Genomic DNA, 23,551 nt, shown 5'->3' with positions numbered 1-23,551 from the left:
GCCTCAGTGCATCCCCCAGGCTAGCAGAAAACAGGATGAATACCACCATTCCTCGTTGCTTTCCGAAGTCCATTGACTGCTGGGGGTGAAAGCCAGATATGTTAGCATTGTCCGTACCCACGTGCCCGACCAGGCCCTACATCGTGGCCGCAGGCTGCACTGCGCCTCCCTTCCCCATCCGCAAAACCACCCCAGGCGTTCCCCCTGGCACACTTCCCTCCATGCCCCTTATCCAGTCGGTGCCCAGCACCATGGGGACCTCTGGCACTGTCACCCGCCTCTGCTGCCGGCGGTACCCATGCCAGTGGTACGCACCGATCCTGTGCCCTCCTGCAGGGGCTATTGCAGCCGCTGCCATTGGTGGGCCACGTGCTACTCCGCCGTCGAGTGGCAGTTAGTTGGGGAGGGAAGTTGGTGTAGTGGAGGGTTGGGGGTGAAATATGGAGGCGGTGTGGTGCGGGAACCCATATGCCCGGTGCCATTGCACGGCCATGTGCCATTGATGGCGGTCAGTGAGGTGGGCAGCAAGATGGCGGTCTTGCAGGCTGCGGCAATAGAGGCCATCGATTGATGAACGTGGGTACGCCGGGCGGGGGTGGTGGTGGTATCAGGCCATCCGTTGTTCACCCCCGTCACTTCGCGCTGCACCGCAGACTTGAAGATGCCCCCCCGCCCCCCCCCCCCGCACCCCCACCCCCGCAGCGGAGTAGGTCGCTGCTGTTGACGCACTGGAGCATAGCATTCTGGTGGGCGCCCGGCACCAGCCGGGAGTTTCGCTTCACGACAGATTCTCCACCCAATCGCGTTTCCAGACATCGCCGTCGGCCCACGGAGAATGCCGTCCGTCATGGTTTTGTGTCCCCTGCCCTTGTGGCTTCAATTGCTTATTTATGCCTCTCGCCTTATTTCGCGCTTCTCGCCAGCCATTTACGATCCTAGTTCTACAAGGCTTCCAAATTACCCCAGCCTTTCTGCAATAGGTACGTTACACCCATTTCCATCAGCCTGTGTGCTGAATGAGATTTCCTCTTTATTCGCATGTAAACAATGATTCTATTATCCATTCCCACCGACAAGGGCGACCTTAAACAAAGTACTGGCTATTCCTCAGAATTCTTGGAGTCCCAATTTAATTCAATGCCACACCCTTCTGAATCTGCTTTCAAATTATTTTCATTTGTGTTGTGAAGCTGCTGCTTTTGAACCAGGTACAATGAGTTCGTGGACACCTATTTCCTTAATGTTAAAAATATTACTTTTCATGCCCCTCTTAGATTACAAACCCATTCCTAACCTACGCTTCAATTTGACATGCCATCACTTGAAGCCACTTGAAGCTGTTTCCTTCAAAACCCTCTTCACATTAGGGATGTACAACGAAAATGCGGGAGTAACCAGTGACACTGATGTCCTGTGAAGTAACGTGAAAAAACAAAATCCACACAGATTTCCTCCTGCTCCCCTCCTGGCCACCTTGCCAGATACCATGCATGTTCCTCCATCTGATCACATTTGTATCCGCCTTTCCTCTGCGAAACTATTGATGGCTGCACCGTCTTCCAGCTAACACCCAGGCTTCCGAATTATTTTTTTGTAACCCCTCGGTCCACTCTGATAAGATATCACGAATGGAATGACTCCCGCAAAAAACAGAAACGCGTCTCAGGCCAGCGGATTGGACAGCAATCGGCGCTGTGGCTTAGTCGGTTAAAGCGCCTGTCTAATAAACAGGCGATTCTGAGTTCAAGTCTCAGCAGTGCCTTTAGACGTTTCGTCGATGCACGGTTTTAGATCAAAACAGCGAGCTGAAAAACGAATGTTGGAAAATAGAAAATCATGGGAAAACCTGTTTGATGAAAGCATAAAATCATGGCAAAATCTGTAGTACCAACTTTTTAAAAAAGTGCCCTGTGCTCCATCACATGTTTGTCAAATCTTCCCCAGCATCCATTTATCGGTGACCTTATTTTAGGGCAGGACGATATCACAGTCACAGCATAACATTGTGGCTTCACAGCGCCAGAGACCCAGATTCGATTCGCTGCTGGGTCACTGTCTGTGCGGTGTCTGCACGTTCTCCCCGTGTCTGCGTAGGTTCCCTCCCACAGTCCAAAGACGTGCAGACACCGCAACGGTGGTTTGGCCATCCTAAATTGCCCTTCGTGCCCAAAAAAGGTGAGGAGGGGTGATTGGGTTACGGGGATAAGGTGAAAGTGAGGGCTTAAGTGGGTCGGTGCAGACTCGATGGGCGGAATGGCCACCTTCTGCACTGTATGTTCGATGTTCTAACATTCGCTCCCTGGTGCGATCTCAGTTGCTGTCACTGCAACGGCAGGGGCAAACAGCGATCTCCTTTGGCAGACATCATCAAGCTGAACTCGGAGATTCTCAACTCGGCTGCGTTGCTTTTGAATGCTTCATTCCACCCATTCTGGGGCCATTAACACGCATGCGTTGGTATTTCAATTAGTGTGACTTTTGTTAATATTTGTATTGGAATTTTAATGATTTCTTGTACAAAGTTTACAGAAACCGAACAATAAGAGGAATAACCGCTCCAACACTCTCTCCCCACATCAATGTAAACTAATCCCTCAATATGCCCCTCATCCCCACCCAATTTCCCCCCACCCCAACTGGTTATTATTGATTTCCCATGTTATATTACATGTTTTTAGAGTTTGAATTTGTTTACATGTGACAGTACAATAAGAAAAGAGGAGAAGGAAACCATACATGCAAAAGTACCCAGATAACATCGACCATCTCCCAGCCCTCCTTCTGCAAGTACACTGGCTTTGTTCGTCCACCGGTTTTATTTACATTATTCCATCTGGGCCGGAGTGAGTGGTGGTACGGTAGGAAAGTGGATAACACTCTTTGATCACAACTCCAGGGTCGCAGGTTCGATTCCTAGGCTTGGATTACTGGCTGTGTGGAGTTTGCACGTTATCCCCGTGTGTGCGTGGGTTTGCTCTGGGTGCTCTGGCTTCCTCCCACAAATCCAGAAGGACGTGCTGTTACGTGAATTGGACGTTCTTAATTCTCTCTCTGTGTACTCGAACAGGCGCCGGAATGTGGCGACTAGGGGCTTTTCACAGTAACGTCATTGTAGTGTTAATGTAAGCCAACTTGTGAAAATAAAGATTATTATTATTAGGTGGAGTTCGCCCTGTTCAGGTCAGGGCTTCGCTCCAGAGCCTCTATGTTATTTCCACCCGTAATCCTTCCCCATTTTGTTCTGTGTGTCTTCCAGCTGGCGGCGCGTCTCCCCTAAAGGTTGCCCATACAAGTCCCCGCACGTCCCCCACCTAAGTCGCCTGTGTCCAACAGTTCCTCTAACATTGAGATAGTGGAGGAAGTTTTTGATTTGTAAGTGTTTCAGTTCATTCCCGTTGGGCAGTTGCAAACTTTCCATCAGTTCCACTAACGTCGCTAGTGTGTCGTCTGTGTAGATGTCCCTAACTGTCATTGTCCCTCTGTCCTGTCTCCATCTGTTTAATGTGGCATTCATCGTGACTGGCACGAACCGTGGTTGCTGCAGATGGAGGCCACGGTAGAACGGAGTGCTGTCTCAGTTGGTTCAATGTCCAGAGTGTGGTATTACTACTGTGCTTGCTGAGTGTTTGGCTGGCGGAGAAAGCAGTGTTGTTCTTGTGAGTGCTCGGAGGAACGTATCCATGCAGGAACTCTCCTCCATCCTCACCCATTATATTTATGGCCCCTTCGCCCATCCCCTCATTCTCCCTGCTGTGGCAGCACTGGTAGTGTTGTTGGTTTCGGAAGGCCAGGCATCCCATATTTCATTTTCTGTAGAGGACCCTTTTGGGGATCCTTGGATTCCCCCCCTCAACCCCCCCTCCCCCCCCACCCCACATATTTGGGGTTGTTGCCACGGTTGGAGGCAGGAAACTTCTTGCTATCGAATCCATCCGGTCCCTGCGCCTTTTCCCTTGAATGGCATTAATGCTCTCCATTACTTCGCTCTGATCAAATGGTGCTTCCAGCCTCCGCCTCCTAGTTTCGCCCGCGACTGGCATGTCCAGACCATGACGGAATTGCTTCATACCCGAGTTCCCTTCGGAGCGTTCAGAGGTGCACAGTGCCCGGTAGAAGGTTTCAACTGCTTTCCCCCTCGATCACAGTGCTTATTAGCTACCACCTTGAGCAAGGTTTTGGCGAAGTGACCTAATGGACTTGAATTCCAGACAAAAAACCCAAAGTCCGGACCAGTTCCGGGTCTCTACTCTGCATAATCTGTTCTGGGCACTGGTTGCCTGATTTTAAAAAGACCGGACGAATGCACAGATGCGAACAGACATACTGAAAATTCAGGATGACAACAGCCGATTCGGAAGCTGATGAAGAAAAACTGCCTGGACACGCAAGACTCTTGGAAGAAAAGGGATAATTTTTCCTATTTAGAAATGACAGCTGCCTGATTGTGAACATCGAGAGAACAATTTCCACAGGATGGTCACGTCCACTATGTTGCTCCACTTGCCATGAATGATCTGGATTGGAGGAATCCCTCGTTCGCCGCTTTTCCATCATGAGCCCACGTGTCTGCATGGTCATGGTAACTTTCCTCCATTTAATCCAGGGAACCAGTGTTCAATAAATCCATCATTAGCCCAAATTAGTTTAAATTAACTCGCAGCGAGCAATTCAATGGACCCATTTCCAAACAGTGTTTTAAAATTATTAAATTTCGTTATACCTATTCCAGGTTTTGAATTCCCCAGTCACTCCAACTTTTTACTTTTCCAAACAAAGCTACTGCTGTTAATGCTACAAATTGAAAATAAAACATATATGCTGAAGTTACTTGTCAATTCTGGTAGAAACTTTGGAGAGACAAACAGAGGTAATGCTTCAAGTTCACGACCCTTCGTTAGAAATGAGAATGTATAGATTATTTATAGTTATGTGAAGAAAGGAGAAAGTAAGGGGTTATGATTAACATTGAGTTCAACAGTTAGAGTGTAACATACTTTCTCATTTGTTCTTTTGTGTACGATTAATTCAATACCTAATGAAATTCGCAATAGGTCGTCAATCCTTTTAGAACTCTGTTGCTTTACCTTCCACTTAATTTAGGAGTAATGTTTATCCTGCCTTGGAAAAGTGCAATCTCCCCGAGCACTACTTCCGACCTGATATCCATATCTGGGTTTGATTATATCGTCGGTAAGCTCACCCCTCTGTTGATATAAGTCCAATGGTTTCATTTCATGATTTTCATTAATGAATGAAATGACTACGCCATCTTCCATATGACTGCTCGGTCTGGTTCACCGTCACTCACTTGTTTGGCTGATTTGTACGCATTATTGACAGAAGCTGAAAAGTAAATATTTCACCGAAAGAAATGTAGCTCTGGTTGTATAAATAACATCACCTGGCATTGTGTATTAAAGGCTCATATTAGCACGCAAACCCCTTTATTTAGTCTTGTGAAAGTAACAACGTTTGGTTCTCTCATTTTAAGTTATCAATCAAGAGGGCAGCACGGTGGCGCAGTGGTTAGCATTGCTGCCTCACGGCGCCGCGGTCCCAGGTTCGATCCCGTCTCTGGATCACTTTCCGTCTGAAATTTGAACATCCCCCCCCCCCCCCCCCCCCCCCCCGTGTTTCCGAGGATTTCGCCCCCACAACCCAAAGATGTGCAGGGTAGGTGAATTGGCCACGCTAAATTGCCCCTCCATTAGAAACAATGTATTGGGTACTCTAAATTAAAAATAAAGTTGGAAATCAAGATACTCAACTCATCCAAAATTAATTTACGGGCCAGCATTCATTGCCCAACCAGAACAACCCGCCATTTCGGAGGGCATTTAAGAGGCATTACAATTTACCTGCATCTGGATTTACATGACGGCCAGACAAGGTAATGATGGTAGATTTCGTTCAAGGGCATTCGTGAACCAGATGGGATTTTACGGCAATTGACAATGGTTTCATGATCATTGTTAACTCCAACCTTTATTGGATTCAAATTTCACCATGTGCTGTACCAGGATCCAATCTCCAGGTCTCTTTCTGGGTCTGTGGATTATTAATCCAGTGACGATACAACTACGCCACCACGCCACTGCCTTCCCAAACACCGGCTGTACCATTTGATGTGATTCTTCTGCGCAATGCATTCACGGTTATACACATTTTAATGAGCACTAGCGGCCTTATAAGACTAGAATTTCACAAAAGTTTGAATCCCAGAGACAAAGAATGAAGACAAAAAGGAAAACGGGCTTTTTGCTGTTTTGTTTTTAATCTTTTAATCAGTGAAACAGCTCTGAAAGAGACACTTGGCGTTTGGTTATTAATGATCACAGTAAAGTAAAGGACATCACTGAAACAGCATCAAATTTCGTAACGGAACTGATGGCTGTGAGTGAATAGAACCATTGCTACTAGAATACAGTTCCTATTTTAAAACTTATTTATTGTGATCAGAATTAAACAAGAGAGTGTCATCACCAGATGTGTTCTGTCAAAACAGAACATTAATTATCTGCTGTAACCTGATTTATTTATGTAAATGAACAATGTTGTAATCTCAGTATCCCCGTGGAATTTCCATGGGGTATAAATAAAGGCTGTGAAAATATATTGACGTAAAGTTCGACAGATCATAGTTTGCAGCACGAAGGAGCAGAGCACTTCACACACGAAATGCATTATCCAATTGATAATGTGATGAAAATATATTACACTACTCTTGCTGTTATTGGTGTTCCTGGTAAGTGGTCATAAATGCGAGGCTATTTAAATCTGTATGTGTGCTGGTCTTTGGTTTACTCTCTTACTGATGGTGTTGCATCCTGATGTTGTGCTTACCGTAAAACAGTTACCCAATCAATGATATTGTTTTACTGAAGCAAATATGTGTTGTTTAAATTACTCGCCAAATATGGGCTTTGCTAAGTCTGCCAAGACCATTGCCCATCGGTAATTGGTCATGGGAAGGTGGTGGCGAGCTGCCTCTTGAACCGCAAACGTCCATGCAGTGTAGGTACGCACACAGGGCTCTTAGCGAGGGAGTTCCAGGATATTAACCCAGAGACAGTGAAGGAAAGACGATATAATTCTAAGGCAGAATGGTGAGCGACTCGAGGGGCAATATGCAGATGGCGGTGTTCCCATGTATTTTCTGCTCTCGTCCATCCAGCTGGAACTGGCCGTGAGTTTTGAAAGTGCTGTCTAAGAAGCTGTGGTTAGTTATTACAGTCCACCAGTCCAAGGTACACACTCCTGTTTTTTGCGTCGGTGTTGAATGGATTCCATCCTGTGGAAGGGATAGCAATCAAGCCAGTGCTGTGTACTGGATTGTGTCGGAGGTTTTGAGGATTGTTGGAATTGCACTCATCCAGGCAAGAGGAGAGCCTTCCATTCTACCCTTGACTTGTGCCTTCCAGATTATGGACACGGTTTGGTAGGTCAGGAGGTGAGGTACTCGCCACGATTCCTACCTTCTGACCTGCTCTTGTAATCATGGCATTTATATGGCTATTCCAGGTAATATTCCAGCCAATGGTACCCCCCCCCCCCCCAGGATGCTGATAGTGGGAGTTTCAATGACGACAATGCCATTCAATGAAGGTAATGCAGTTGATGTAGTATACATGGATTTCAGCAAAGCATGTGTCAAGGTCACACATGGGAACTTATAAAGAAGGCAAATTCACATTGGATACAGGAGAACATGATAAGGTGGATTAAAAGTTGGCTGAACTGTAGGAAACAGAGGGCGATGACAGACGGCTGTTTTCGTGACTGGAAGCCAGTGCCCAGTAGTGTACCACAGGGATCTGCGCTGTGTCCCCAATTATTTGTCATTTATATAAATGACTTAGTTGACTATGTGGGGGGTAGGATCATTAAGTTTGCAGATGACACAAAGATAGGCAGGGTGGTTAACAGTGAGGTTGAGAGTGTTAGGTTACAAGAAGATATAGATGGGATGGTCAAATGGGCAGAAACGTGTCAGACGGAATTTAATCCTGAAAAGTGTCATCTGTTACACTTTGGAAGGAGCAGTTTGACAAGGAAATATTCAATGAATGGCACCACGTTGAGAGGTCCCGAGGAACAAAGAGACTTTGGCGTATTGGTAAATAGATCTTTGAAGGTAGGATAATAGGGTGGTGGAAAAGAATTATGATACACTTGTCTTTATCAGTCGTGGCATAGATTACAAAAGCAAGGTAGTTATGTTGGAGTAATATAGAACATTGGCGATACCACAGCTGGAGTACTGTGTGCAGTTCGGGTCGCCACATTGAAGGAAGTATGTGATTGCAATGAAGCGGGTACAGGGCTGTTTCACCAGGATGATGCCTGGAATGGAACTTTAAGTTTTTAAAAATGTTTTTATTGTTTTTGTTATACAGAGCACAGTATAAGTACATACAAGATAGGACTTCTGCAGGGGTGGGAGGGGGACCTGGGTGGTGCCCCTGGTGTTATTTACATTTCTTTTTGTTAAATAGATTTAGAGTACCCAATTCATTTTTTCAAATTAAGGGGCAATTTAGTGTGGTCAATCCACCTACCCTGCACATCTTTAGGTTGTGGGGGGCGAAACCCACGCAACCACGGGGAGAATGTGCAAACTCCACACGGACAGTGACCCAGAGCTGGGATCGAACCTGGGACCTGGTTCTACTCCGTTGTTGCCCACCCTCCACTACTGTGGACATTGGCTTGAATAAGGCTGTCTCGTACCCGACAAGTCTGGGGAAAGACCAGAACATGTGGGCCTGGTTGGCCCGGCCTCCTTGGCATCGTTCGCACCTGTCCTCCACCTCTGGGAAGAACCTACTCATTCGGGCTCTGGCCAAGTTGACTCTATGTACCACTTTTTGTTGCGTTAGATTAAGTCTTGCGCATGTGGAGGTGGAGTTAACCCTGTGAAGTGCTTCGCTCCAGAGTCTCTACCCTGTTTTTAGCGTTTCAATTTGTTTACATGTGACAGTACAATAAGAAAAAGGAAGAAGGTAGCCATACATGCAAAAGTACCCAGATAACATCGACCATCTTCCAGCCCTCCTTCTGCAAGCACATTGGCTTGGTTCGTCCACCGGTTCTATTTACATAATTCCATCTGGGATGGAGTGAGTGGTGGTACGGTAGGAAAGTGGATAGCACTCTTTGATCACAACTCCAGGGTCGCAGGATCGATTCCCAGGCTTGGATCACTGGCTGTGTGGAGTTTGCACGTTATCCCCGTGTGTGCGTGGGTTTGCTCTGAGTGCTCCGGTTTCCTCCCACAAATCCCGAAGGACGTGCTGTTACGTGAATTGGACGTTCTTAATTCTCTCTCTGTGTACTCGAACAGGCGCCGGAATGTGGTGACTAGGGGCTTTTCACAGTAACGTCATTGTAGTGTTAATGTAAGCCAACTTGTGAAAATAAAGATTATTATTATTATGTGGAGTTCGCCCTGTTCAGGTCAGGGCTTCGCTCCAGAGCCTCTATGCTATTTCCACCCGTAGTTCTTCCTCCCATTTTGTTCTGTGTGTCTTCCAGCTGGCGGCGCGTCTCCCCTAAAGGTTGCCCATACAGGTCCCCGGACGTCCCCCACCTAAGTCGCCTGTGTCCAACAGTTCCTCTAACATTGAGATAGTGGAGGAAGTTTTTGATTTGTAAGTGTTTCAGTTCATTCCCGTTGGGCAGTTGCAAACTTTCCATCAGTTCCACTAACGTCGCTAGTGTGTCGTCTGTGTAAATGTCCCGAACTGTCATTGTCCCTCTGTCCTGTCTCCATCTGTTTAATGTGGCATTCATCGTGACTGGCACGAACCGTGGTTGCTGCAGATGGAGGCCACGGCAGAACGGAGTGCTGTCTCAGTTGGTTCAATGTCCAGAGTGTGGTATTACTACTGTGCTTGCTGAGTGTTTGGCTGGCGGAGAAAGCAGTGTTGTTCTTGTGAGGGCTCGGAGGAACGTATCCATGCAGGAACTCTCCTCCATCCTCACCCATTATATTTATGGCCCCTTCGCCCATCCCCTCACTCTCCCTGCTGTGGCAGCACTGGTAGTGTTGTTGGTTTCGGAAGGCCAGGCATCCCATATTTTATTTTCTGTAGAGGACCCTTTTGGGGATCCTTGGATTCTTCCCCCCCCCCCCCCCCCAACACATATCACACGAACGTTATGATAAATTTATCAACCGTATCAACTGTGCTGAAGAGGGACTTTGCGATGTCGATCGGTATGGAACTGATCAGGAAGAGTGACACGCCCAACACGTTCATCTTGATCATCTGCAACCTCCCGCCAAGGAGAGTGGGAGTACGTCCTTCCTCTGCAGGTCCTTTTTTACTTCTTCTACCAGGCTAGTCAGGTACGGTGCGTGGATTTGTGCCCAGTCATGGGCAATTTGGATCCCAGGTAGCGGAATTTGCTTTGGGCTTGCTTGTACGGCAGCCCTTCCTGCTCTGCCCATCTCTCTTTCGGATATACCGGGAATATTTCTCTTGCTCAGGTTGCGTTTGTAGTGGGAGAAGGCTTCAAACGCTTTCAGGAGCTTCGTCACCCCTTCCATGCTCTTTTGCGGGTCTGAGACCTAGAGGAACAGACCATCCGCATAGAGTAACCATCTGTTCCGTCTCCGAATCCCCTTCCAATTTTTTGCCATTCTGATGGACGATCGCCAGCGGCTCAATTGCCAGGGCGAATAAATGTGGGGAGAGCGGACATCCCTGCCCATATGCCCTTTGCTGCTGGAAGTATTGAGAGCTGGTGGTGCGGTATGTACGTTCGCCATGAGGCTGTGCACGGGAGTTTCTCCCAGGAGATGAACCCTGTTCCAAATCCAACCGAATACAGTACTATGTGCTCCTTGCACTCGACTCTGTCGAATGCCTTTTCTGCATCCAGGAAAATGATCACTTCTGGTGTTCTCTCCCTAGATGGGGTCAATATCAAGTTCAGAAGGCGTCTGATTTTCGTTGTTCGTTGCCTGTTCTTGACAAAACCCGTCAGGCTGTCACCTAACACCTCTGGTACGCAGTTCTCCATTCGCATGGCCAGGACTTTTGCCATTATTTTCGCGTCCATATTGAGCTGCAAGATGCGTCTGTCAGATTCACATTTGCTGTGGACATTGTCTTTCTTAGGTATCAGCGAGATTGTGGTTGGTGCCACGGTTGGAGGCAGGAAACTTCTTGCTATCGAGTCTGTTAACTTCTCCCACAAATGAGCTGCAGTGCTGCCGCACATTTGTTGTGGAAGACGGCTGGGAATCCATCCGGTCCCTGCGCCTTTTCCCTTGAATGGCGTTAATGCTCTCCATTACTTCTCCCTGATCAAATGGTGCTTCCAGCCTCTGCCTCCTAGTTTCGCCCACGACTGGCATGTCCAGACCATGACGGAATTGCTTCATACCCGAGTTCCCTTCGGAGCGTTCAGAGGTGCACAGTGCCCGGTAGAAGGTTCAACTGCTTTCCCACTCGATCACAATGCTTATTAGCTACCACCTTGAGCACTGATCACCCTGCATAATCTGTTCTGGGCACTGGTTGCCTGATTTTAAAAAGACCGGACGAATGCACAGATGCGAACAGACATACTGAAAATTCAGGAAGACAACAGCCGATTCGGAAGCTGATGAAGAAAAACTGCCTGGACACGCAAGACTCTTGGACGAAAAGGGATAATTTTTCCTATTTAGAAATTACAGCTGCCTGATTGTGAACATCAAGAGAACAATTTCCACAGGATGGTCACGTCCACTATGTTGCTCCACTTGCCATGAATTATCTGGATTGGCGGAATCCCTCGTTTGCCGCTTTTGCATCATGAGCCCACGTGTCTGCATGGTCATGGTAACTTTCCTCCATTTTACCCAGGGAAGCAATTTTCAATAAATCCATGATTAGCCCAAATTAGCAATTCCCTATTTCGCGAATAGGTCTACCCTATTTCGAACCTCGTGTTTCCTCTCATTTCCCCCTTGTCACGTCCAGTTTGGCATCGGCCCTGTCCATCAGTCGTCCGTTCATGTTACTACAGTTCCCTCTGCCTAAAATGTCTGCGTCCAGTAATTCTTCTAGTAGTGACTGTCGTGGCGGCATGGATATGTCCTTGTTTCCTTCTATCGGAAGTTTTTAAGCTGCAGGTACCTGTATTCGCTGCCGCCAGCTAGTTGAAATCTTTCAATTAGTTCATCCAGTGTTGTGACCCTGCCGTTGGTCGAAACGTCATTCTACCTTTTAAAGGAGACGTCTGTGAGTACCGGCCTAAACCTATGGCTGTTGCAGGTGAGGGTCTTATCGTGCATTTTTCTTGGGCCAAACTGTTGTCGTAACTGGCTCCACGACTGGAGTGTTGCCACCATCACCAAGTTTGAGTACTTCTTGGATGGGGATGGGACTGCCGCCATGGCGAGGGTCCGGAGGGAGGACCCCTTGCGGGAATCCTCCTCCGTGCGCATTCATTCGGCTTCTGGTTCCTTTATCTATCCCATTACTCTTTCTGCTGTCACTGCCCAGTGGTAGTACTGCAGGTTTGGGAGAGCTAGTCCCCCTGGATTTCGTTTGCTGTAGGACCTTCGTGGCGATCCTTGCATTCTTCCTCCCCTCCACTCCCCCCCCCCCCCCCCCCCACACACACATGAACGCCATAATTAGTTAGTTCTTGTTGGGGGTCGCGACAGGCGTCCCGGCGATAGCTATCCTGCTCGTCACGTGACCTCCCTCCCTTAAGTTACTGTCCTGCTTTTCCACGCCAGCGCCTTGAAGTTCCTACCCGTCCCATACCCGTCTTATCCTGTGTTTTTCTTGAGTGTCACTCTGCTTTCCCTCTGTCGCTACCCTTGTTGTCCTGAACGAGGCCACAATCTCCTGCATAAAGCGGTTTCCTAGGTGGTGGCTTGATGTTGGTAGTACAGGTTGTGTTAGGGTTAGAGGTTCATCTCTGTCCCCCCCATGGCAGCCCATTGCCGCATTTCTGATTGTTCCAGTGGGCTCCTCATCGCTTCGCTTGTTGTCGTTGCTCCAGCCCGCATTCCGTGAAGAACTTGTCTGCCTCTGCCGGGGCTGTAAAGAAATGTTCCTTGCCCTGGTATGTGACCCAGAGCTTGTCTGGGTACAGCATACCAAAACGTACGCCGTTCTTGTACAGCGCACCCTTTGCCCTGTTCAATTCGGAAAGACGCTTGGCCAGGCAAGCCCCAATGTCCTGGAAATTCTACTTCTGTGTCCTTCACAGCTGCAGTTCTTGGACTGCCTGGCCCAGCGCAGGACTCTCCCGGTCTTGGCAGGGTGTAATTTCGCTATCACCGCCCTTGGTTGGTCCCTGGCTTTCGGCTTTGGTCCCAGCGACCAGCGTGATCTGTCTATTTCTGGTGGGTGAGGAAGGGTCTACCTGCCCATCAGGTTGCCCAGCATTTGGACCACACAGTTTGAGGGGTCCCTACATTCGATCCCCTCTGCTCGGCCCAGGATTCACAAGTTTTGTCACCCCGACCGGTTATCTTGGCCCTCTACCTTTCATTTGTCACGTCCAGCCTCGTCACCTCTTTTTCAGGGCATCGATCCAGTCACTCTGGTCCGTCGCGGCCCTTTCCAGTTCTATGATCGTCGCTCCTTGGGCCTCCAGTCTCTTTTCAGCTATGTCCAGGGCGAGCTGCATGCGTCTCTGGGCTTCGGCTACTGCACCCTTCACCGCTGCCTGGGTATCCACTTTCGTTTATTGTTTTTGTTCCTTTAGTGTTTCCGAGAAGAACCTCATCCAGTTACCCCTCCCCCCAGCCCCCCCCCCCCACCCCGAGGGGGGGCTTTGTGTGCGACTGGTCTGCCCTTCTCATTCCGGTGGATCTTGGGCTTCGTCGCCTCAAGCACTGATTGGCTCGTCCGTTTGTTTCTGCTCCAGGCTCCTTCCACTCCTGGTCTCTGCTCGGACCCTGGACTGTCTTTTTCCAGGTATTTTCCCTTTCTCTCTGACAACCCCTCCCTCCCCCCCCCCCCCCACCCCCACCCCCGCCGTCCTCACCTGTTTAACTCAGGTTGGGCGAAGGAGTTTTTTTTTGTGGCGAATCTCCGATGAAAAGTGGCTATTTTGCTGGTGCGCGGGGGGGGGGGGGGAGAGCCACTTGATGTGCAACTGCTCAGTACATCGCCGTTGCCGGAAGTCCAGACCCTGAAGTTACCAAGACAGTTTGGATCGGCTTGGGTTGTTTTCGCTGGAGCAGAGAAGACTGAGGGGCGATCTGATCGAGGTGTATATGACTGTGCGGGGAACGGACAGGGTAGATGGGCAACAAAGAACAAAGAACAAAGAGAAATACAGCACAGGAACAGGCCCTTCGGCCCTCCAAGCCTGCGCCGATCATGCTGCCCGTCTAAACTAAAATCTTCTACACTTCCGGGGTCCGTATCCCTCTATTCCCATCCTATTCATGTTTTTGTCAAGATACCCCTTAAACGTCACTATCGTCCCTGCTTCCACCACCTCCTCCGGCAGCGAGTTCCAGGTACCCACTACCCTCTGTGTAAAAAGACTTGCCTCATACATCTCCTCTAAACCTTGCCCCTCGCACTTAAATCTATGCCCCCTAGTGACTGACCCCTCTACCCTGGGAAAAAGTCTCTGACTATCCACTCTGTCTATGCCCCTCATAATTTTGTAGACCTCTATCAGGTCACCCCTCAACCTCCTTCGTTCCAGTGAGAACAAACCAAGTTTATTCAACCTCTCCTCATAGCTAATGTCCTCCATACCAGGCAACATTCTGGTAAATCTCTTCTGCACCCTCTCTAAAGCCTCCACATCCTTCTGGTAGTGTGGCGACCAGAATTGAACACTATACTCCAAGTGTGGCCTAACTAAGGTTCTATACAGCTGCAACATGACTTGCCAATTCTTATACTCAATGCCCCGGCCAATGAAGGCAAGCATGCCGTATGCCTTCTTGACTACCTACTCCACCTGTGTTGTCCCTTTCAGTGACCTGTGGACCTGTACTCCTAGATCTCTTTGACTGTAAATGCTCTTGAGGGTTCTACCATTCACTGTATATTCCCTACCTGTATTAGACCTTCCAAAATGCATTACCTCACATTTGTCCGGATTAAACTCCATCTGCCATCTCTTCGCCCAAGTCTCCAAACAATCTAAATCCTGCTGTATCCTCTGACAGTCCTCATCCCTATCCGCAATTCCACCAACCTTTGCGTCGTCTGCAAACTTACTAATCAGACCAGTTACATTTTCCTCCAAATCGTTTATATGCTTTTCTTAATTTTACTGAAAGCGGTTTTGTTGCCAGTTTAGATGAGCCAAGATGAGAAAATAGCCACCTTCCAAAATTCTTTCTTTTGTTCTAGTTTCAAGTCCATTGCTCTACTTTCCCACTGTTCAAACTACCACACCAACTCCTATTCAACTTCATTACTCATCTGGAACTCAACTGGAACTGTAGAATTCCTTATTTCTTTCAATCTTTCTTTACCCTCATAAAACTAAAATATTAGTAATCTGATCACTGTCGCCGTACTTATCAACCTTCTCAAACTCATTTAAACTTGCTGGTGACCTTCACTATGGGCCTTGGCTTTTGAGATTCTCAATTAAAAACGCTCAACAACTTCAATCCAAAGTTTCTTACTTTTTGCCGTTGCTGAATATTGCTCATGGTGTCTGGTTGAAACTCCAGCTTGTCTGTTCGACAGAACTTCCAGTACAGGATTGTGATGATGACGACCACCACAAATACTGGCACGATCACTGCCACAATGATCCACAGGTTCTTATTTTCATCTGTCGGGGAAGAGGTGGCAATGATCTCCACCGGTTGTGCCAGTGCAACTGAAGTGCCGGTTCCGAGGGGACTGAAGTTCAAGGTGAGGGGCGGGAGTTTCAGGCGGCATTTGAGGAAAAACGTTTTTAACCAGGCGGTGGTGACGGTCTGTAACGTACTTCCGAGGAGGGTGGTAGAGAATGTTGCCTCGTATCCTTTAAAAAGCACCTGGATGAGCACTTGGCAGGTATTAACATTTGACGTTATGGGTCAAGTGCTCGCAAATGGGTTTGGATTGGCAGATGAGGTGCCTTTCATGCGGCGGTGCAGACCCGATGGGCCGAAGGGCTTTTTCAGAACTGTATTTTTCTGTGATTCTGCGAATGTCAAGGAGCGAAGATTAGATCATTTCCTGTTGCAGATGGTCACTGTCTGGCACATCTGTGACGTAAATTTTACTTGTTACTTGTCAGCCAAATTCTGCTTATTGTTCAGGTCTTGTTGCATTTGGACAGGGGCTGCTTCAGTATTTGAGTGGTCAGGAATTATTGTGAAATATACCTGGGCTCATAAGCACCTCTCTTTGCAGTTTGAAGCTATTACATTTCCTGCGGCAGCTTGTACGGTGTATTCAGAACTCAGTGCAGCCTAATCTCCCAGGAAGGGTCTAAGTTGGAGTATCTCTAAGTGTATATTTATATTGAACAAAGATCACCAACTTCGTTGCAATACATAATCTCAGTATAATGCATTACTGGAAATAAGTATCTGTTGAAATGTGCTTAGCGTTAGTTCCAACAAGCATGGAATACCTGACCCTCGTGGTCATATTTCTTCATGGAGTTCCTGTCACGATAGGGTGTTGTTGAATGTGGGTGACTAACTGTAGTGAAGGAGCTTGTTATATTACGAAAATCTTCAGTGACTCAATTCCGTGGCGCTGCCTACGTTTTTATAGCTGTTATAGATTGCAAAGGAGATGGACAGTTGTGTTTTTTCGTTATGGTTTAATTAAGTTAAGTTTGTTTTTCAGACGAACTGCTGCAATAAAGACGGGTTTTATCTACCTGCAGAGAGCGAAGCATCTGAATAGCGTTGCTATTGTACTCAAAATATCTGTGTGTTAGTTACACCAAATATTAATACTTCATGTTTTAGTGCCGATTATCATACCCGTCCCAACAGGCTCTTGAGAATCTGTGGGCCAAGTGTTATCTTACATCATATGACATAGGATTAATATTGGGCTTTGCCTATTTATATTCCCAAATCATTTGTTTCTTTTATCGATTCATATGCTGTGCCATTCACTGAAAAGCACATTACTCTGTGGTCAATTTCTTTTGAGAACATAGAGGTGAGTTGGACCTTGAAAGTTCGTAGTCCATGTGGTGCAGACACACGTTCAGTGACATGAGGAACATGGGAAAAACACGAGGGCTGCCTGCTCCATTACAAAAATGGGAATTAAACATTGAGGTCCAAAACGGGCTGAACTCTGATAGAAGGCGTTCATTCCTGGGGAGGGTCGCATCCCCTGCTACAGAATGGTCCTGAGATGATCTGTGTGCAGGGGATAGCTCAGATTATAGGAGAAAGGGGTTCCACACTCAAGAGTATATGGTGCTGGAAGGGGCTTCTTATCCATGGGAACCAATTCCAGTTATGGAACAGAAGGAGTGGATTGGCCAATATCATGTGACTTTTATATATCGGACGGAATATAGTATAGGGTGGGTGGGGGGGGGCAATTTCACAGAGTTAAAATTGTCCATCAGGTTTAAACAGATTTCCAGCCTCATTAAAATCTTTCAGTCGATAACTGCCCTCTTGTGTGCGCTGGTGTGCACTCCCCTTATCTAAACTCATCTTACCCAAATATGAGTGGGTAGGAGGTGAATTCAAGCCAGGGTTCTGATTTTGAACATTTTGACCTCGTACGCAAACCAAACATCTTTTAATATTAATGTTTCACCCATTCTGTCACAGTGAATGTTTTATCTGTCAGTTCTATTCACTTGCCCATTGTCTGCCTTACAGTTAATTTGGTTGCGATTGTGATCCTGTCCCAGGGGAAATGTGGTCTCTCCACATGCACTACTCGCTACTTAGTGGCCATGGCAACGGCAGATCTACTGTTCATTACTACTGAAGTTATAATGTGGCGGATCATTTATTATTATTTCCCGGGATCTTTTCTTCTCATCACACATGCGTGCAGTGTTATCAATGTCCTGCGTCGTGCAACGACAGAGTGTTCGGTCTGGTTTACTGTTACTTTCACTTTTGATAGATTTGTGGCTATTTGTTGTCAGAAGCTAAAAACAAAATTTTGCACCGAGAAAACTGCGACTTTGGTTCTCGCAACAACCTGCGGACTGCTCTGTGTAAAGGACATTCCGTACTACTTTGCACAGGAGCCTGGAGAGATAATCAACAACGTACCATGGTTCTGTTATATAAAGCCAAGCTATTACACGGAACCAGCATGGGTAGTATATGATTGGTTTGATAATGTTTTAACCCCACTGCTCCCATTCACTTTTATTCTATTGCTCAACACTCTGACAGTGAGACACATCTTAGTTAGTAACCGGGTCCGTCAGGGACTGAGGGCCCAGAGTAAAGGAGAAAATCACAGTGATCCAGAGATGGAGAGCAGAAGAAAGTCTGTGATTTTACTCTTCACTATATCCGGCAGTTTCATTCTTCTGTGGTTGGTACACGTCGTAGATTTCTTATATTATAACATTACAGGAGCAAATACCCGGGACTACAGCAAGGCTGAATTCATATTTCAGAGAGTCGGATTTATGCTGCGGAATTTAAGCTGCTGCACAAACACATTTATTTATGGAGCCACTCAATCCAAGTTCAGAGAACAGCTCAAGCAGGCTGTAAAATATCCAGTTACTGTTATTATTCAAATAATCCATAAGCATACTAACTGAGACCAGGCCTGAGCTAAATTGCATTATTACCTGTTTATTAATGTAATATTTATCCCAGACTCCCAATAGGATCACAAAAGAAAGTACATATGCAGCAAGAGGTAACCGCTGGAGGTTTGGATGAAAAGGGTGCAGGGCGACTGCCATAGTGACCACAAAATTACAGGAAGATAAAGTACAGTCACCATCAGTCCTTCACTGCAACTCGTTCAATTCTCTTTGCCTCACATCCGGTTCTTGCGAAAACAACATTCAATCTGTTTAGTAATCTTCCCGTGACCGTTAATTATCACTCAATTTATTGCTGGCAACACATTCGGAGTCATGACACTTACCATTCCCTGTTGCCAATAATTCCCGTCTCTCCTTCTACAAATCAGATGGTGGAAATGGCTATGCGGTTTCACCCCTGGGGAAGCATCAGTGAAACACTCCAGGTCGAGCCTCTGACCGCACCAGTGTCTCAGTCTGACGTCTGATCGGATGGATATGACTGGGTGCCTTGGCTGCTCCCAAGTGAGCTATATTGTTAGTTATTTTCGCTCCTCGGATTCCGACTCTCTCCTCATCACGACTACCTTCAAGAAATCAAACATTGACCTCTCCGTTCATGCAAAATTATTCCCGATATCCGAACTAATTATCCAGGCGAACTCTTTGACCTTGTTGTTGCCTCTAAAATCTGTTCCCATTTTCCCAGAACTCAATATGAAATCCACCGTATCGGCGTCCTAGGTCTGCCACCGTAACACAGAGCTTATCACATCCGTGTGTGCGTGGGTTTCCTCCGGTTGCTCCGGTTTCCTCCCACAGTCCAAAGATGTGCGGGTTAGGTGGATTGGCCATGATAATTGCCCTTAGTGTCCAAAATTGCCCTTAGTGTTGGGTGGGGTTACTGGGTTATGGGGATAGGGCGGAGGTGTTGACCTTGGGTAGGGTGCTCTTTCCAAGAGCCGGTGCAGACTCGATGGGCCGAATGGCCTCCTTCTGCACTGTAAATTCTATGATAATCTATGATAATCTATGAAACTCACTAATAACATTCTATTATCTGCTTTTTTGGTTGGTTGTCACATTTTGCTGTACATTTGTGTGAAGTGTCATGAGATTTGTGGTGGGGAAGGCAGTATATAAAGATATTTTCTGCTGTTGTCCTTCGTCAGTCTTCCTTTCTCAAACACACACCTCAACGGTCACCCCTGAACCAACAATTGGTCTGAAATATATCCCAAATCCAGCTGTACCCCTAATGCTGAAGAAGAATCATAACAAAAAAAACAATGTTTTAACATGAAGGCTAACCATAACCTGAAATGCAAACTCCACCCTAATCATATTCATCACAATGTGTGGGGATAGGTGGGAGGGGGTTGGGAGAGGTGTGGGGAGACATGGCCATACTTTCATAATCACAGAATCACAGAATACTACAGTGCAGAAGAGGCCTTTCGGCCCATCGAGTCTGCGCCGACTGATGAAAAGCACTGATCGACCCACGTAAACCCATTTTCCAGACTTGGCCCATAGCCTTGAATGTTATTGTGTGCCAAGTACACATCCAGATACTTTTTAAAGGATATGAGGCATGCCGCAAGTTCCACCCTCCCAGGCAGTGCATTTCAGACTGTCACCATTCTCTGGATTAAAATATATTTCCTCAAACCCCTGCTAAACCTCCCATCCCTCACTTTGAACATGTCTCCCCTCGTAACGGCCCCTTCCTAAAGGGTACAACTGCTCCCAATCCACTCTGTCTGTGCCCTTCATAACCGTACATCTAAATCAGGTCACCCCTGTGCTCCAGCGAAAATAACCCAATCAAATCAAAACCTCTCTTTACAACTTAACTGTTCCACCCCAGGCAACATTCTGGTGAATCCTATTTGCACCCCTCCAGTGAAATTACACCCATCCTATAATGTGGCGACCAGAATTGCACATAATACTCCAGCTGTGGCCTCACCAAAGCTCTGAACAGCTCCATTATGATCTCCCGCTTTTGTAATCAATGCCCCGATTGCTAAAATCACGTTTCCCATATCCCTTTCCCACCACTCTGTTAACATGCACTTCTGCCTTCAGGAGATCTATGGAAATAATATGCCAAGGTCCCTTTGTTCTTCGGAACTTACCAGTGTCAGACCTTTCTTGGTACACATCCTTGTTTAATTACGCCTTCCAAAGTGTATAATGAAAATGAAAATCGCTTATTGTCACGAGTAGGCTTCAATGAAGTTACCGTGAAAAGCCCCCAGTCGCCACATTCCGGCGCCTGTTCGGGGAGGCTGGCACGGGAATTGAACCGTGCTGCTGGCCTGCCTTGGTCTGCTTTAAAAGCCAGCGATTTAGCCCAGTGAGCTAAACCATCCCCTTTTCAGGGATAAATACCATCTGCCATTTATCCACCTATTTGACCGTCCGTCTATTTCTACCTGTAACAGAAGACACTCAATCTCACTGTTAAGCATCCGGCCAAACTTTGTGTCATCCGTAAACTTAAGTATCCGACCTGCCGCATAATCATCTATATCATCTATACAAATGATAAACAATAGGGGGCACAACACGGATCCCTGTGGTATGCCACTGGCCACTGGCCTCCAGACACTAAAGCAGTCTCCTGTGTTCCGTCGCTAAGCCAATTATGAATCCACCTTCTCAAATTATTCTGCATCCCATGTGCATTTTCCTTCTTAATAAGTCTCCCATGTGGGACACGGTCAACGTCTTTGCTGAAATACATGTTAACTACATCAACTGCACTGCCCTCATCTTAACACTTGGTTACATGCTCACAAAAATCAATCACATTTACATAGAACATACAGTGCAGAAGTATGCCATTCGGCCCATCGAGTCTGCACCGACCCACTTAAGCCCTCACTTCCACCCTATCCCCGTAACTCAATACCCCCCCCCTAACCTTTTTGGTCACTAAGGGCAATTTATCATGGCCAATCCACCTAACCTGCACGCATTTGGACTGTGGGAGGAAACCGGGGCACCCGGAGGAAACCAGACACGGGGAGAACGTGCAGACTCCGCACAGACAGTGACCCAGTGGGGAATCGAACCTGGGACACTGGCGCTGTGAAACCACAGTGCTATCCACTTGTGCCACCGTGCATGCCCCACATTTGTTCGGCATGACCTCCCTCTGACAAAGCAAAGTTGACTATCCCTGATCAAACCTTGCCTCTCCATGTGGAGATAGATTCTCTCCTTCAGAACATACTCCAGTATTATCCCAACCACTGACGTGAGACTCGCTGACCTGTAGTTCCCTGGCCTGTCTCTACAATTTTGCAGAAATGTTGGGACCACGTGAGCTGTTCTCCAGTCCTCTGCCACCTTCCCCCTGGCCAGAGAAGAATTAAAAATTTGGGTCAGGGCTCCGGCAACCTCCCCCCCGCGCCTCCCACAGCAGCCTATGACAGAATTGAGCTAAACAGCCTGGGAGAAAATTTAACCGGACGTGTGGATTTGTCCACTTTTATGCCCGCCAATATCTCCCTGTCACTCCCTGTGACAATTTGCTCAAGACTTTCACAATCTCTCTCTCCGAATTCCATTCTCTTGGGCGAAACATACGTGAAATATTCATTCAACATGCGATCGATGTCCTCTGGCACTACCCACAGATATCCTCCTTGGTCATTAATTGACACTACACTTTCCCTGGTTACGCACTCCCATTTAAATGCTTACAGAATATTTTGGAATTTTTCTTACCGTTAACAGCAAGAGCATTCTGATATCCCCTCTTTGCTCTCCTCAAAGATCCATCCTGCACTTTCTGTACTCCACTAATTCCTCTGCAGACCTGTTCCCCTTATACTTGTTAAAAGCCTCTCATTTCTTTCTTATCGTATCCTGAATGTCTCTGGTCATCCATGATTTTCTGGGTTTGTTACACCTCCCTGTTACCTCAGAGGGAACATATTGGGCCTTCAGCCGCCCCGTTTCATTTTTAAAAGCCCCCACTGCTCGTCTGTAGGTTTCCCCACAAGTAACTCTTTCCAGTCGACCTTGGCAAGATCCTGCCTTACTTTGCTAAAATCTACTCTTCCCCCATTCCGAAGCCTTTTTTGGCAACTTGTCAATTATTTTGTCCATAACAAATTTAAATTGAACCATGTTGTGTTCGCTATCACTGAAATGCTCCCCTATCTGGGTTGAAGTATCCGGTCAATTTATGTGTCATCTGCAAACTTACTGATCCTATTCCCCGTCTAGTCATCTATGTCTTTTATATAAATGATAAACTATAGGGGACACAGGACGGATCCCTGTGGTACGTCAGTGGTCACAGGTTTCTTCCCGATAATTAGGTACGACGCTGCACCATCCCTTGTTGGACCCTCTACACATTGAGCTAATGTTCTGCGCTTTGACCCTCCTTGCTGATCAACAGAGCCAGCCGTGCTGCCACTGCTCTGAACGCTGCTGTTATTGTTTACCCCGATAGGCCACCCTGTCCCCCGAACATTATCCAAAGCTGTATACTTTTTAGAGAGAGGACAGCCACGGAGATACTTGAAATGTCTGCCTGCCCTTTGGAGCGGCCACCCATCTGTCTTCCCGCACCTTGGGTGTGACCACGTCTCTATAACTCCTATCTATGACGCTTTCCGCCATCTGCATGCTCTTAAGCGCATCCAATTGTTGCTCCAACCGAACCACGTGGAATGTGAGGAGCTGCAATTGGGTACACATCCTGAGACGTAGACATCTGGAACATTGGAAGCGCAACAGAACTCCCACATGTCACAGTTAGAACACTGCCCACACTGACAGACATTTCTAGCACTATTTTTTTCATTACGTCAAAATACGTAGTCATTAAATTTAG

At 47.1% G+C, this 23,551-nt stretch overlaps 1 protein-coding gene and 1 non-coding gene across 2 annotated transcripts; both read left to right on the top strand.

Moving 5' to 3' along the window:
- Positions 1 to 835: 835 nt before the first annotated feature.
- On the top strand, positions 836 to 18,699 carry LOC140411364 (probable G-protein coupled receptor 139). The gene is made up of 3 exons (XM_072500484.1): positions 836 to 980; positions 4,730 to 4,867; positions 17,789 to 18,699. The coding sequence occupies exons 1-3, from the start codon at positions 836 to 838 to the stop codon at positions 18,697 to 18,699; spliced, it is 1,194 nt and encodes a 397-aa protein (XP_072356585.1).
- Positions 1,689 to 1,762, top strand: trnai-aau (transfer RNA isoleucine (anticodon AAU)). Its single transcript has one exon. It is a non-coding gene; the product is annotated as a tRNA-Ile (tRNA).
- Positions 18,700 to 23,551: the final 4,852 nt, after the last annotated feature.

The sequence above is a fragment of the Scyliorhinus torazame genome, chromosome 4 (assembly GCF_047496885.1).
Source record: "Scyliorhinus torazame isolate Kashiwa2021f chromosome 4, sScyTor2.1, whole genome shotgun sequence".
NCBI classification, from domain to species: Eukaryota; Metazoa; Chordata; class Chondrichthyes; order Carcharhiniformes; family Scyliorhinidae; genus Scyliorhinus; species Scyliorhinus torazame.
Note: the sequence above shows the minus strand (reverse complement) of the source record. Positions and strands in the feature narration are given on the sequence as shown.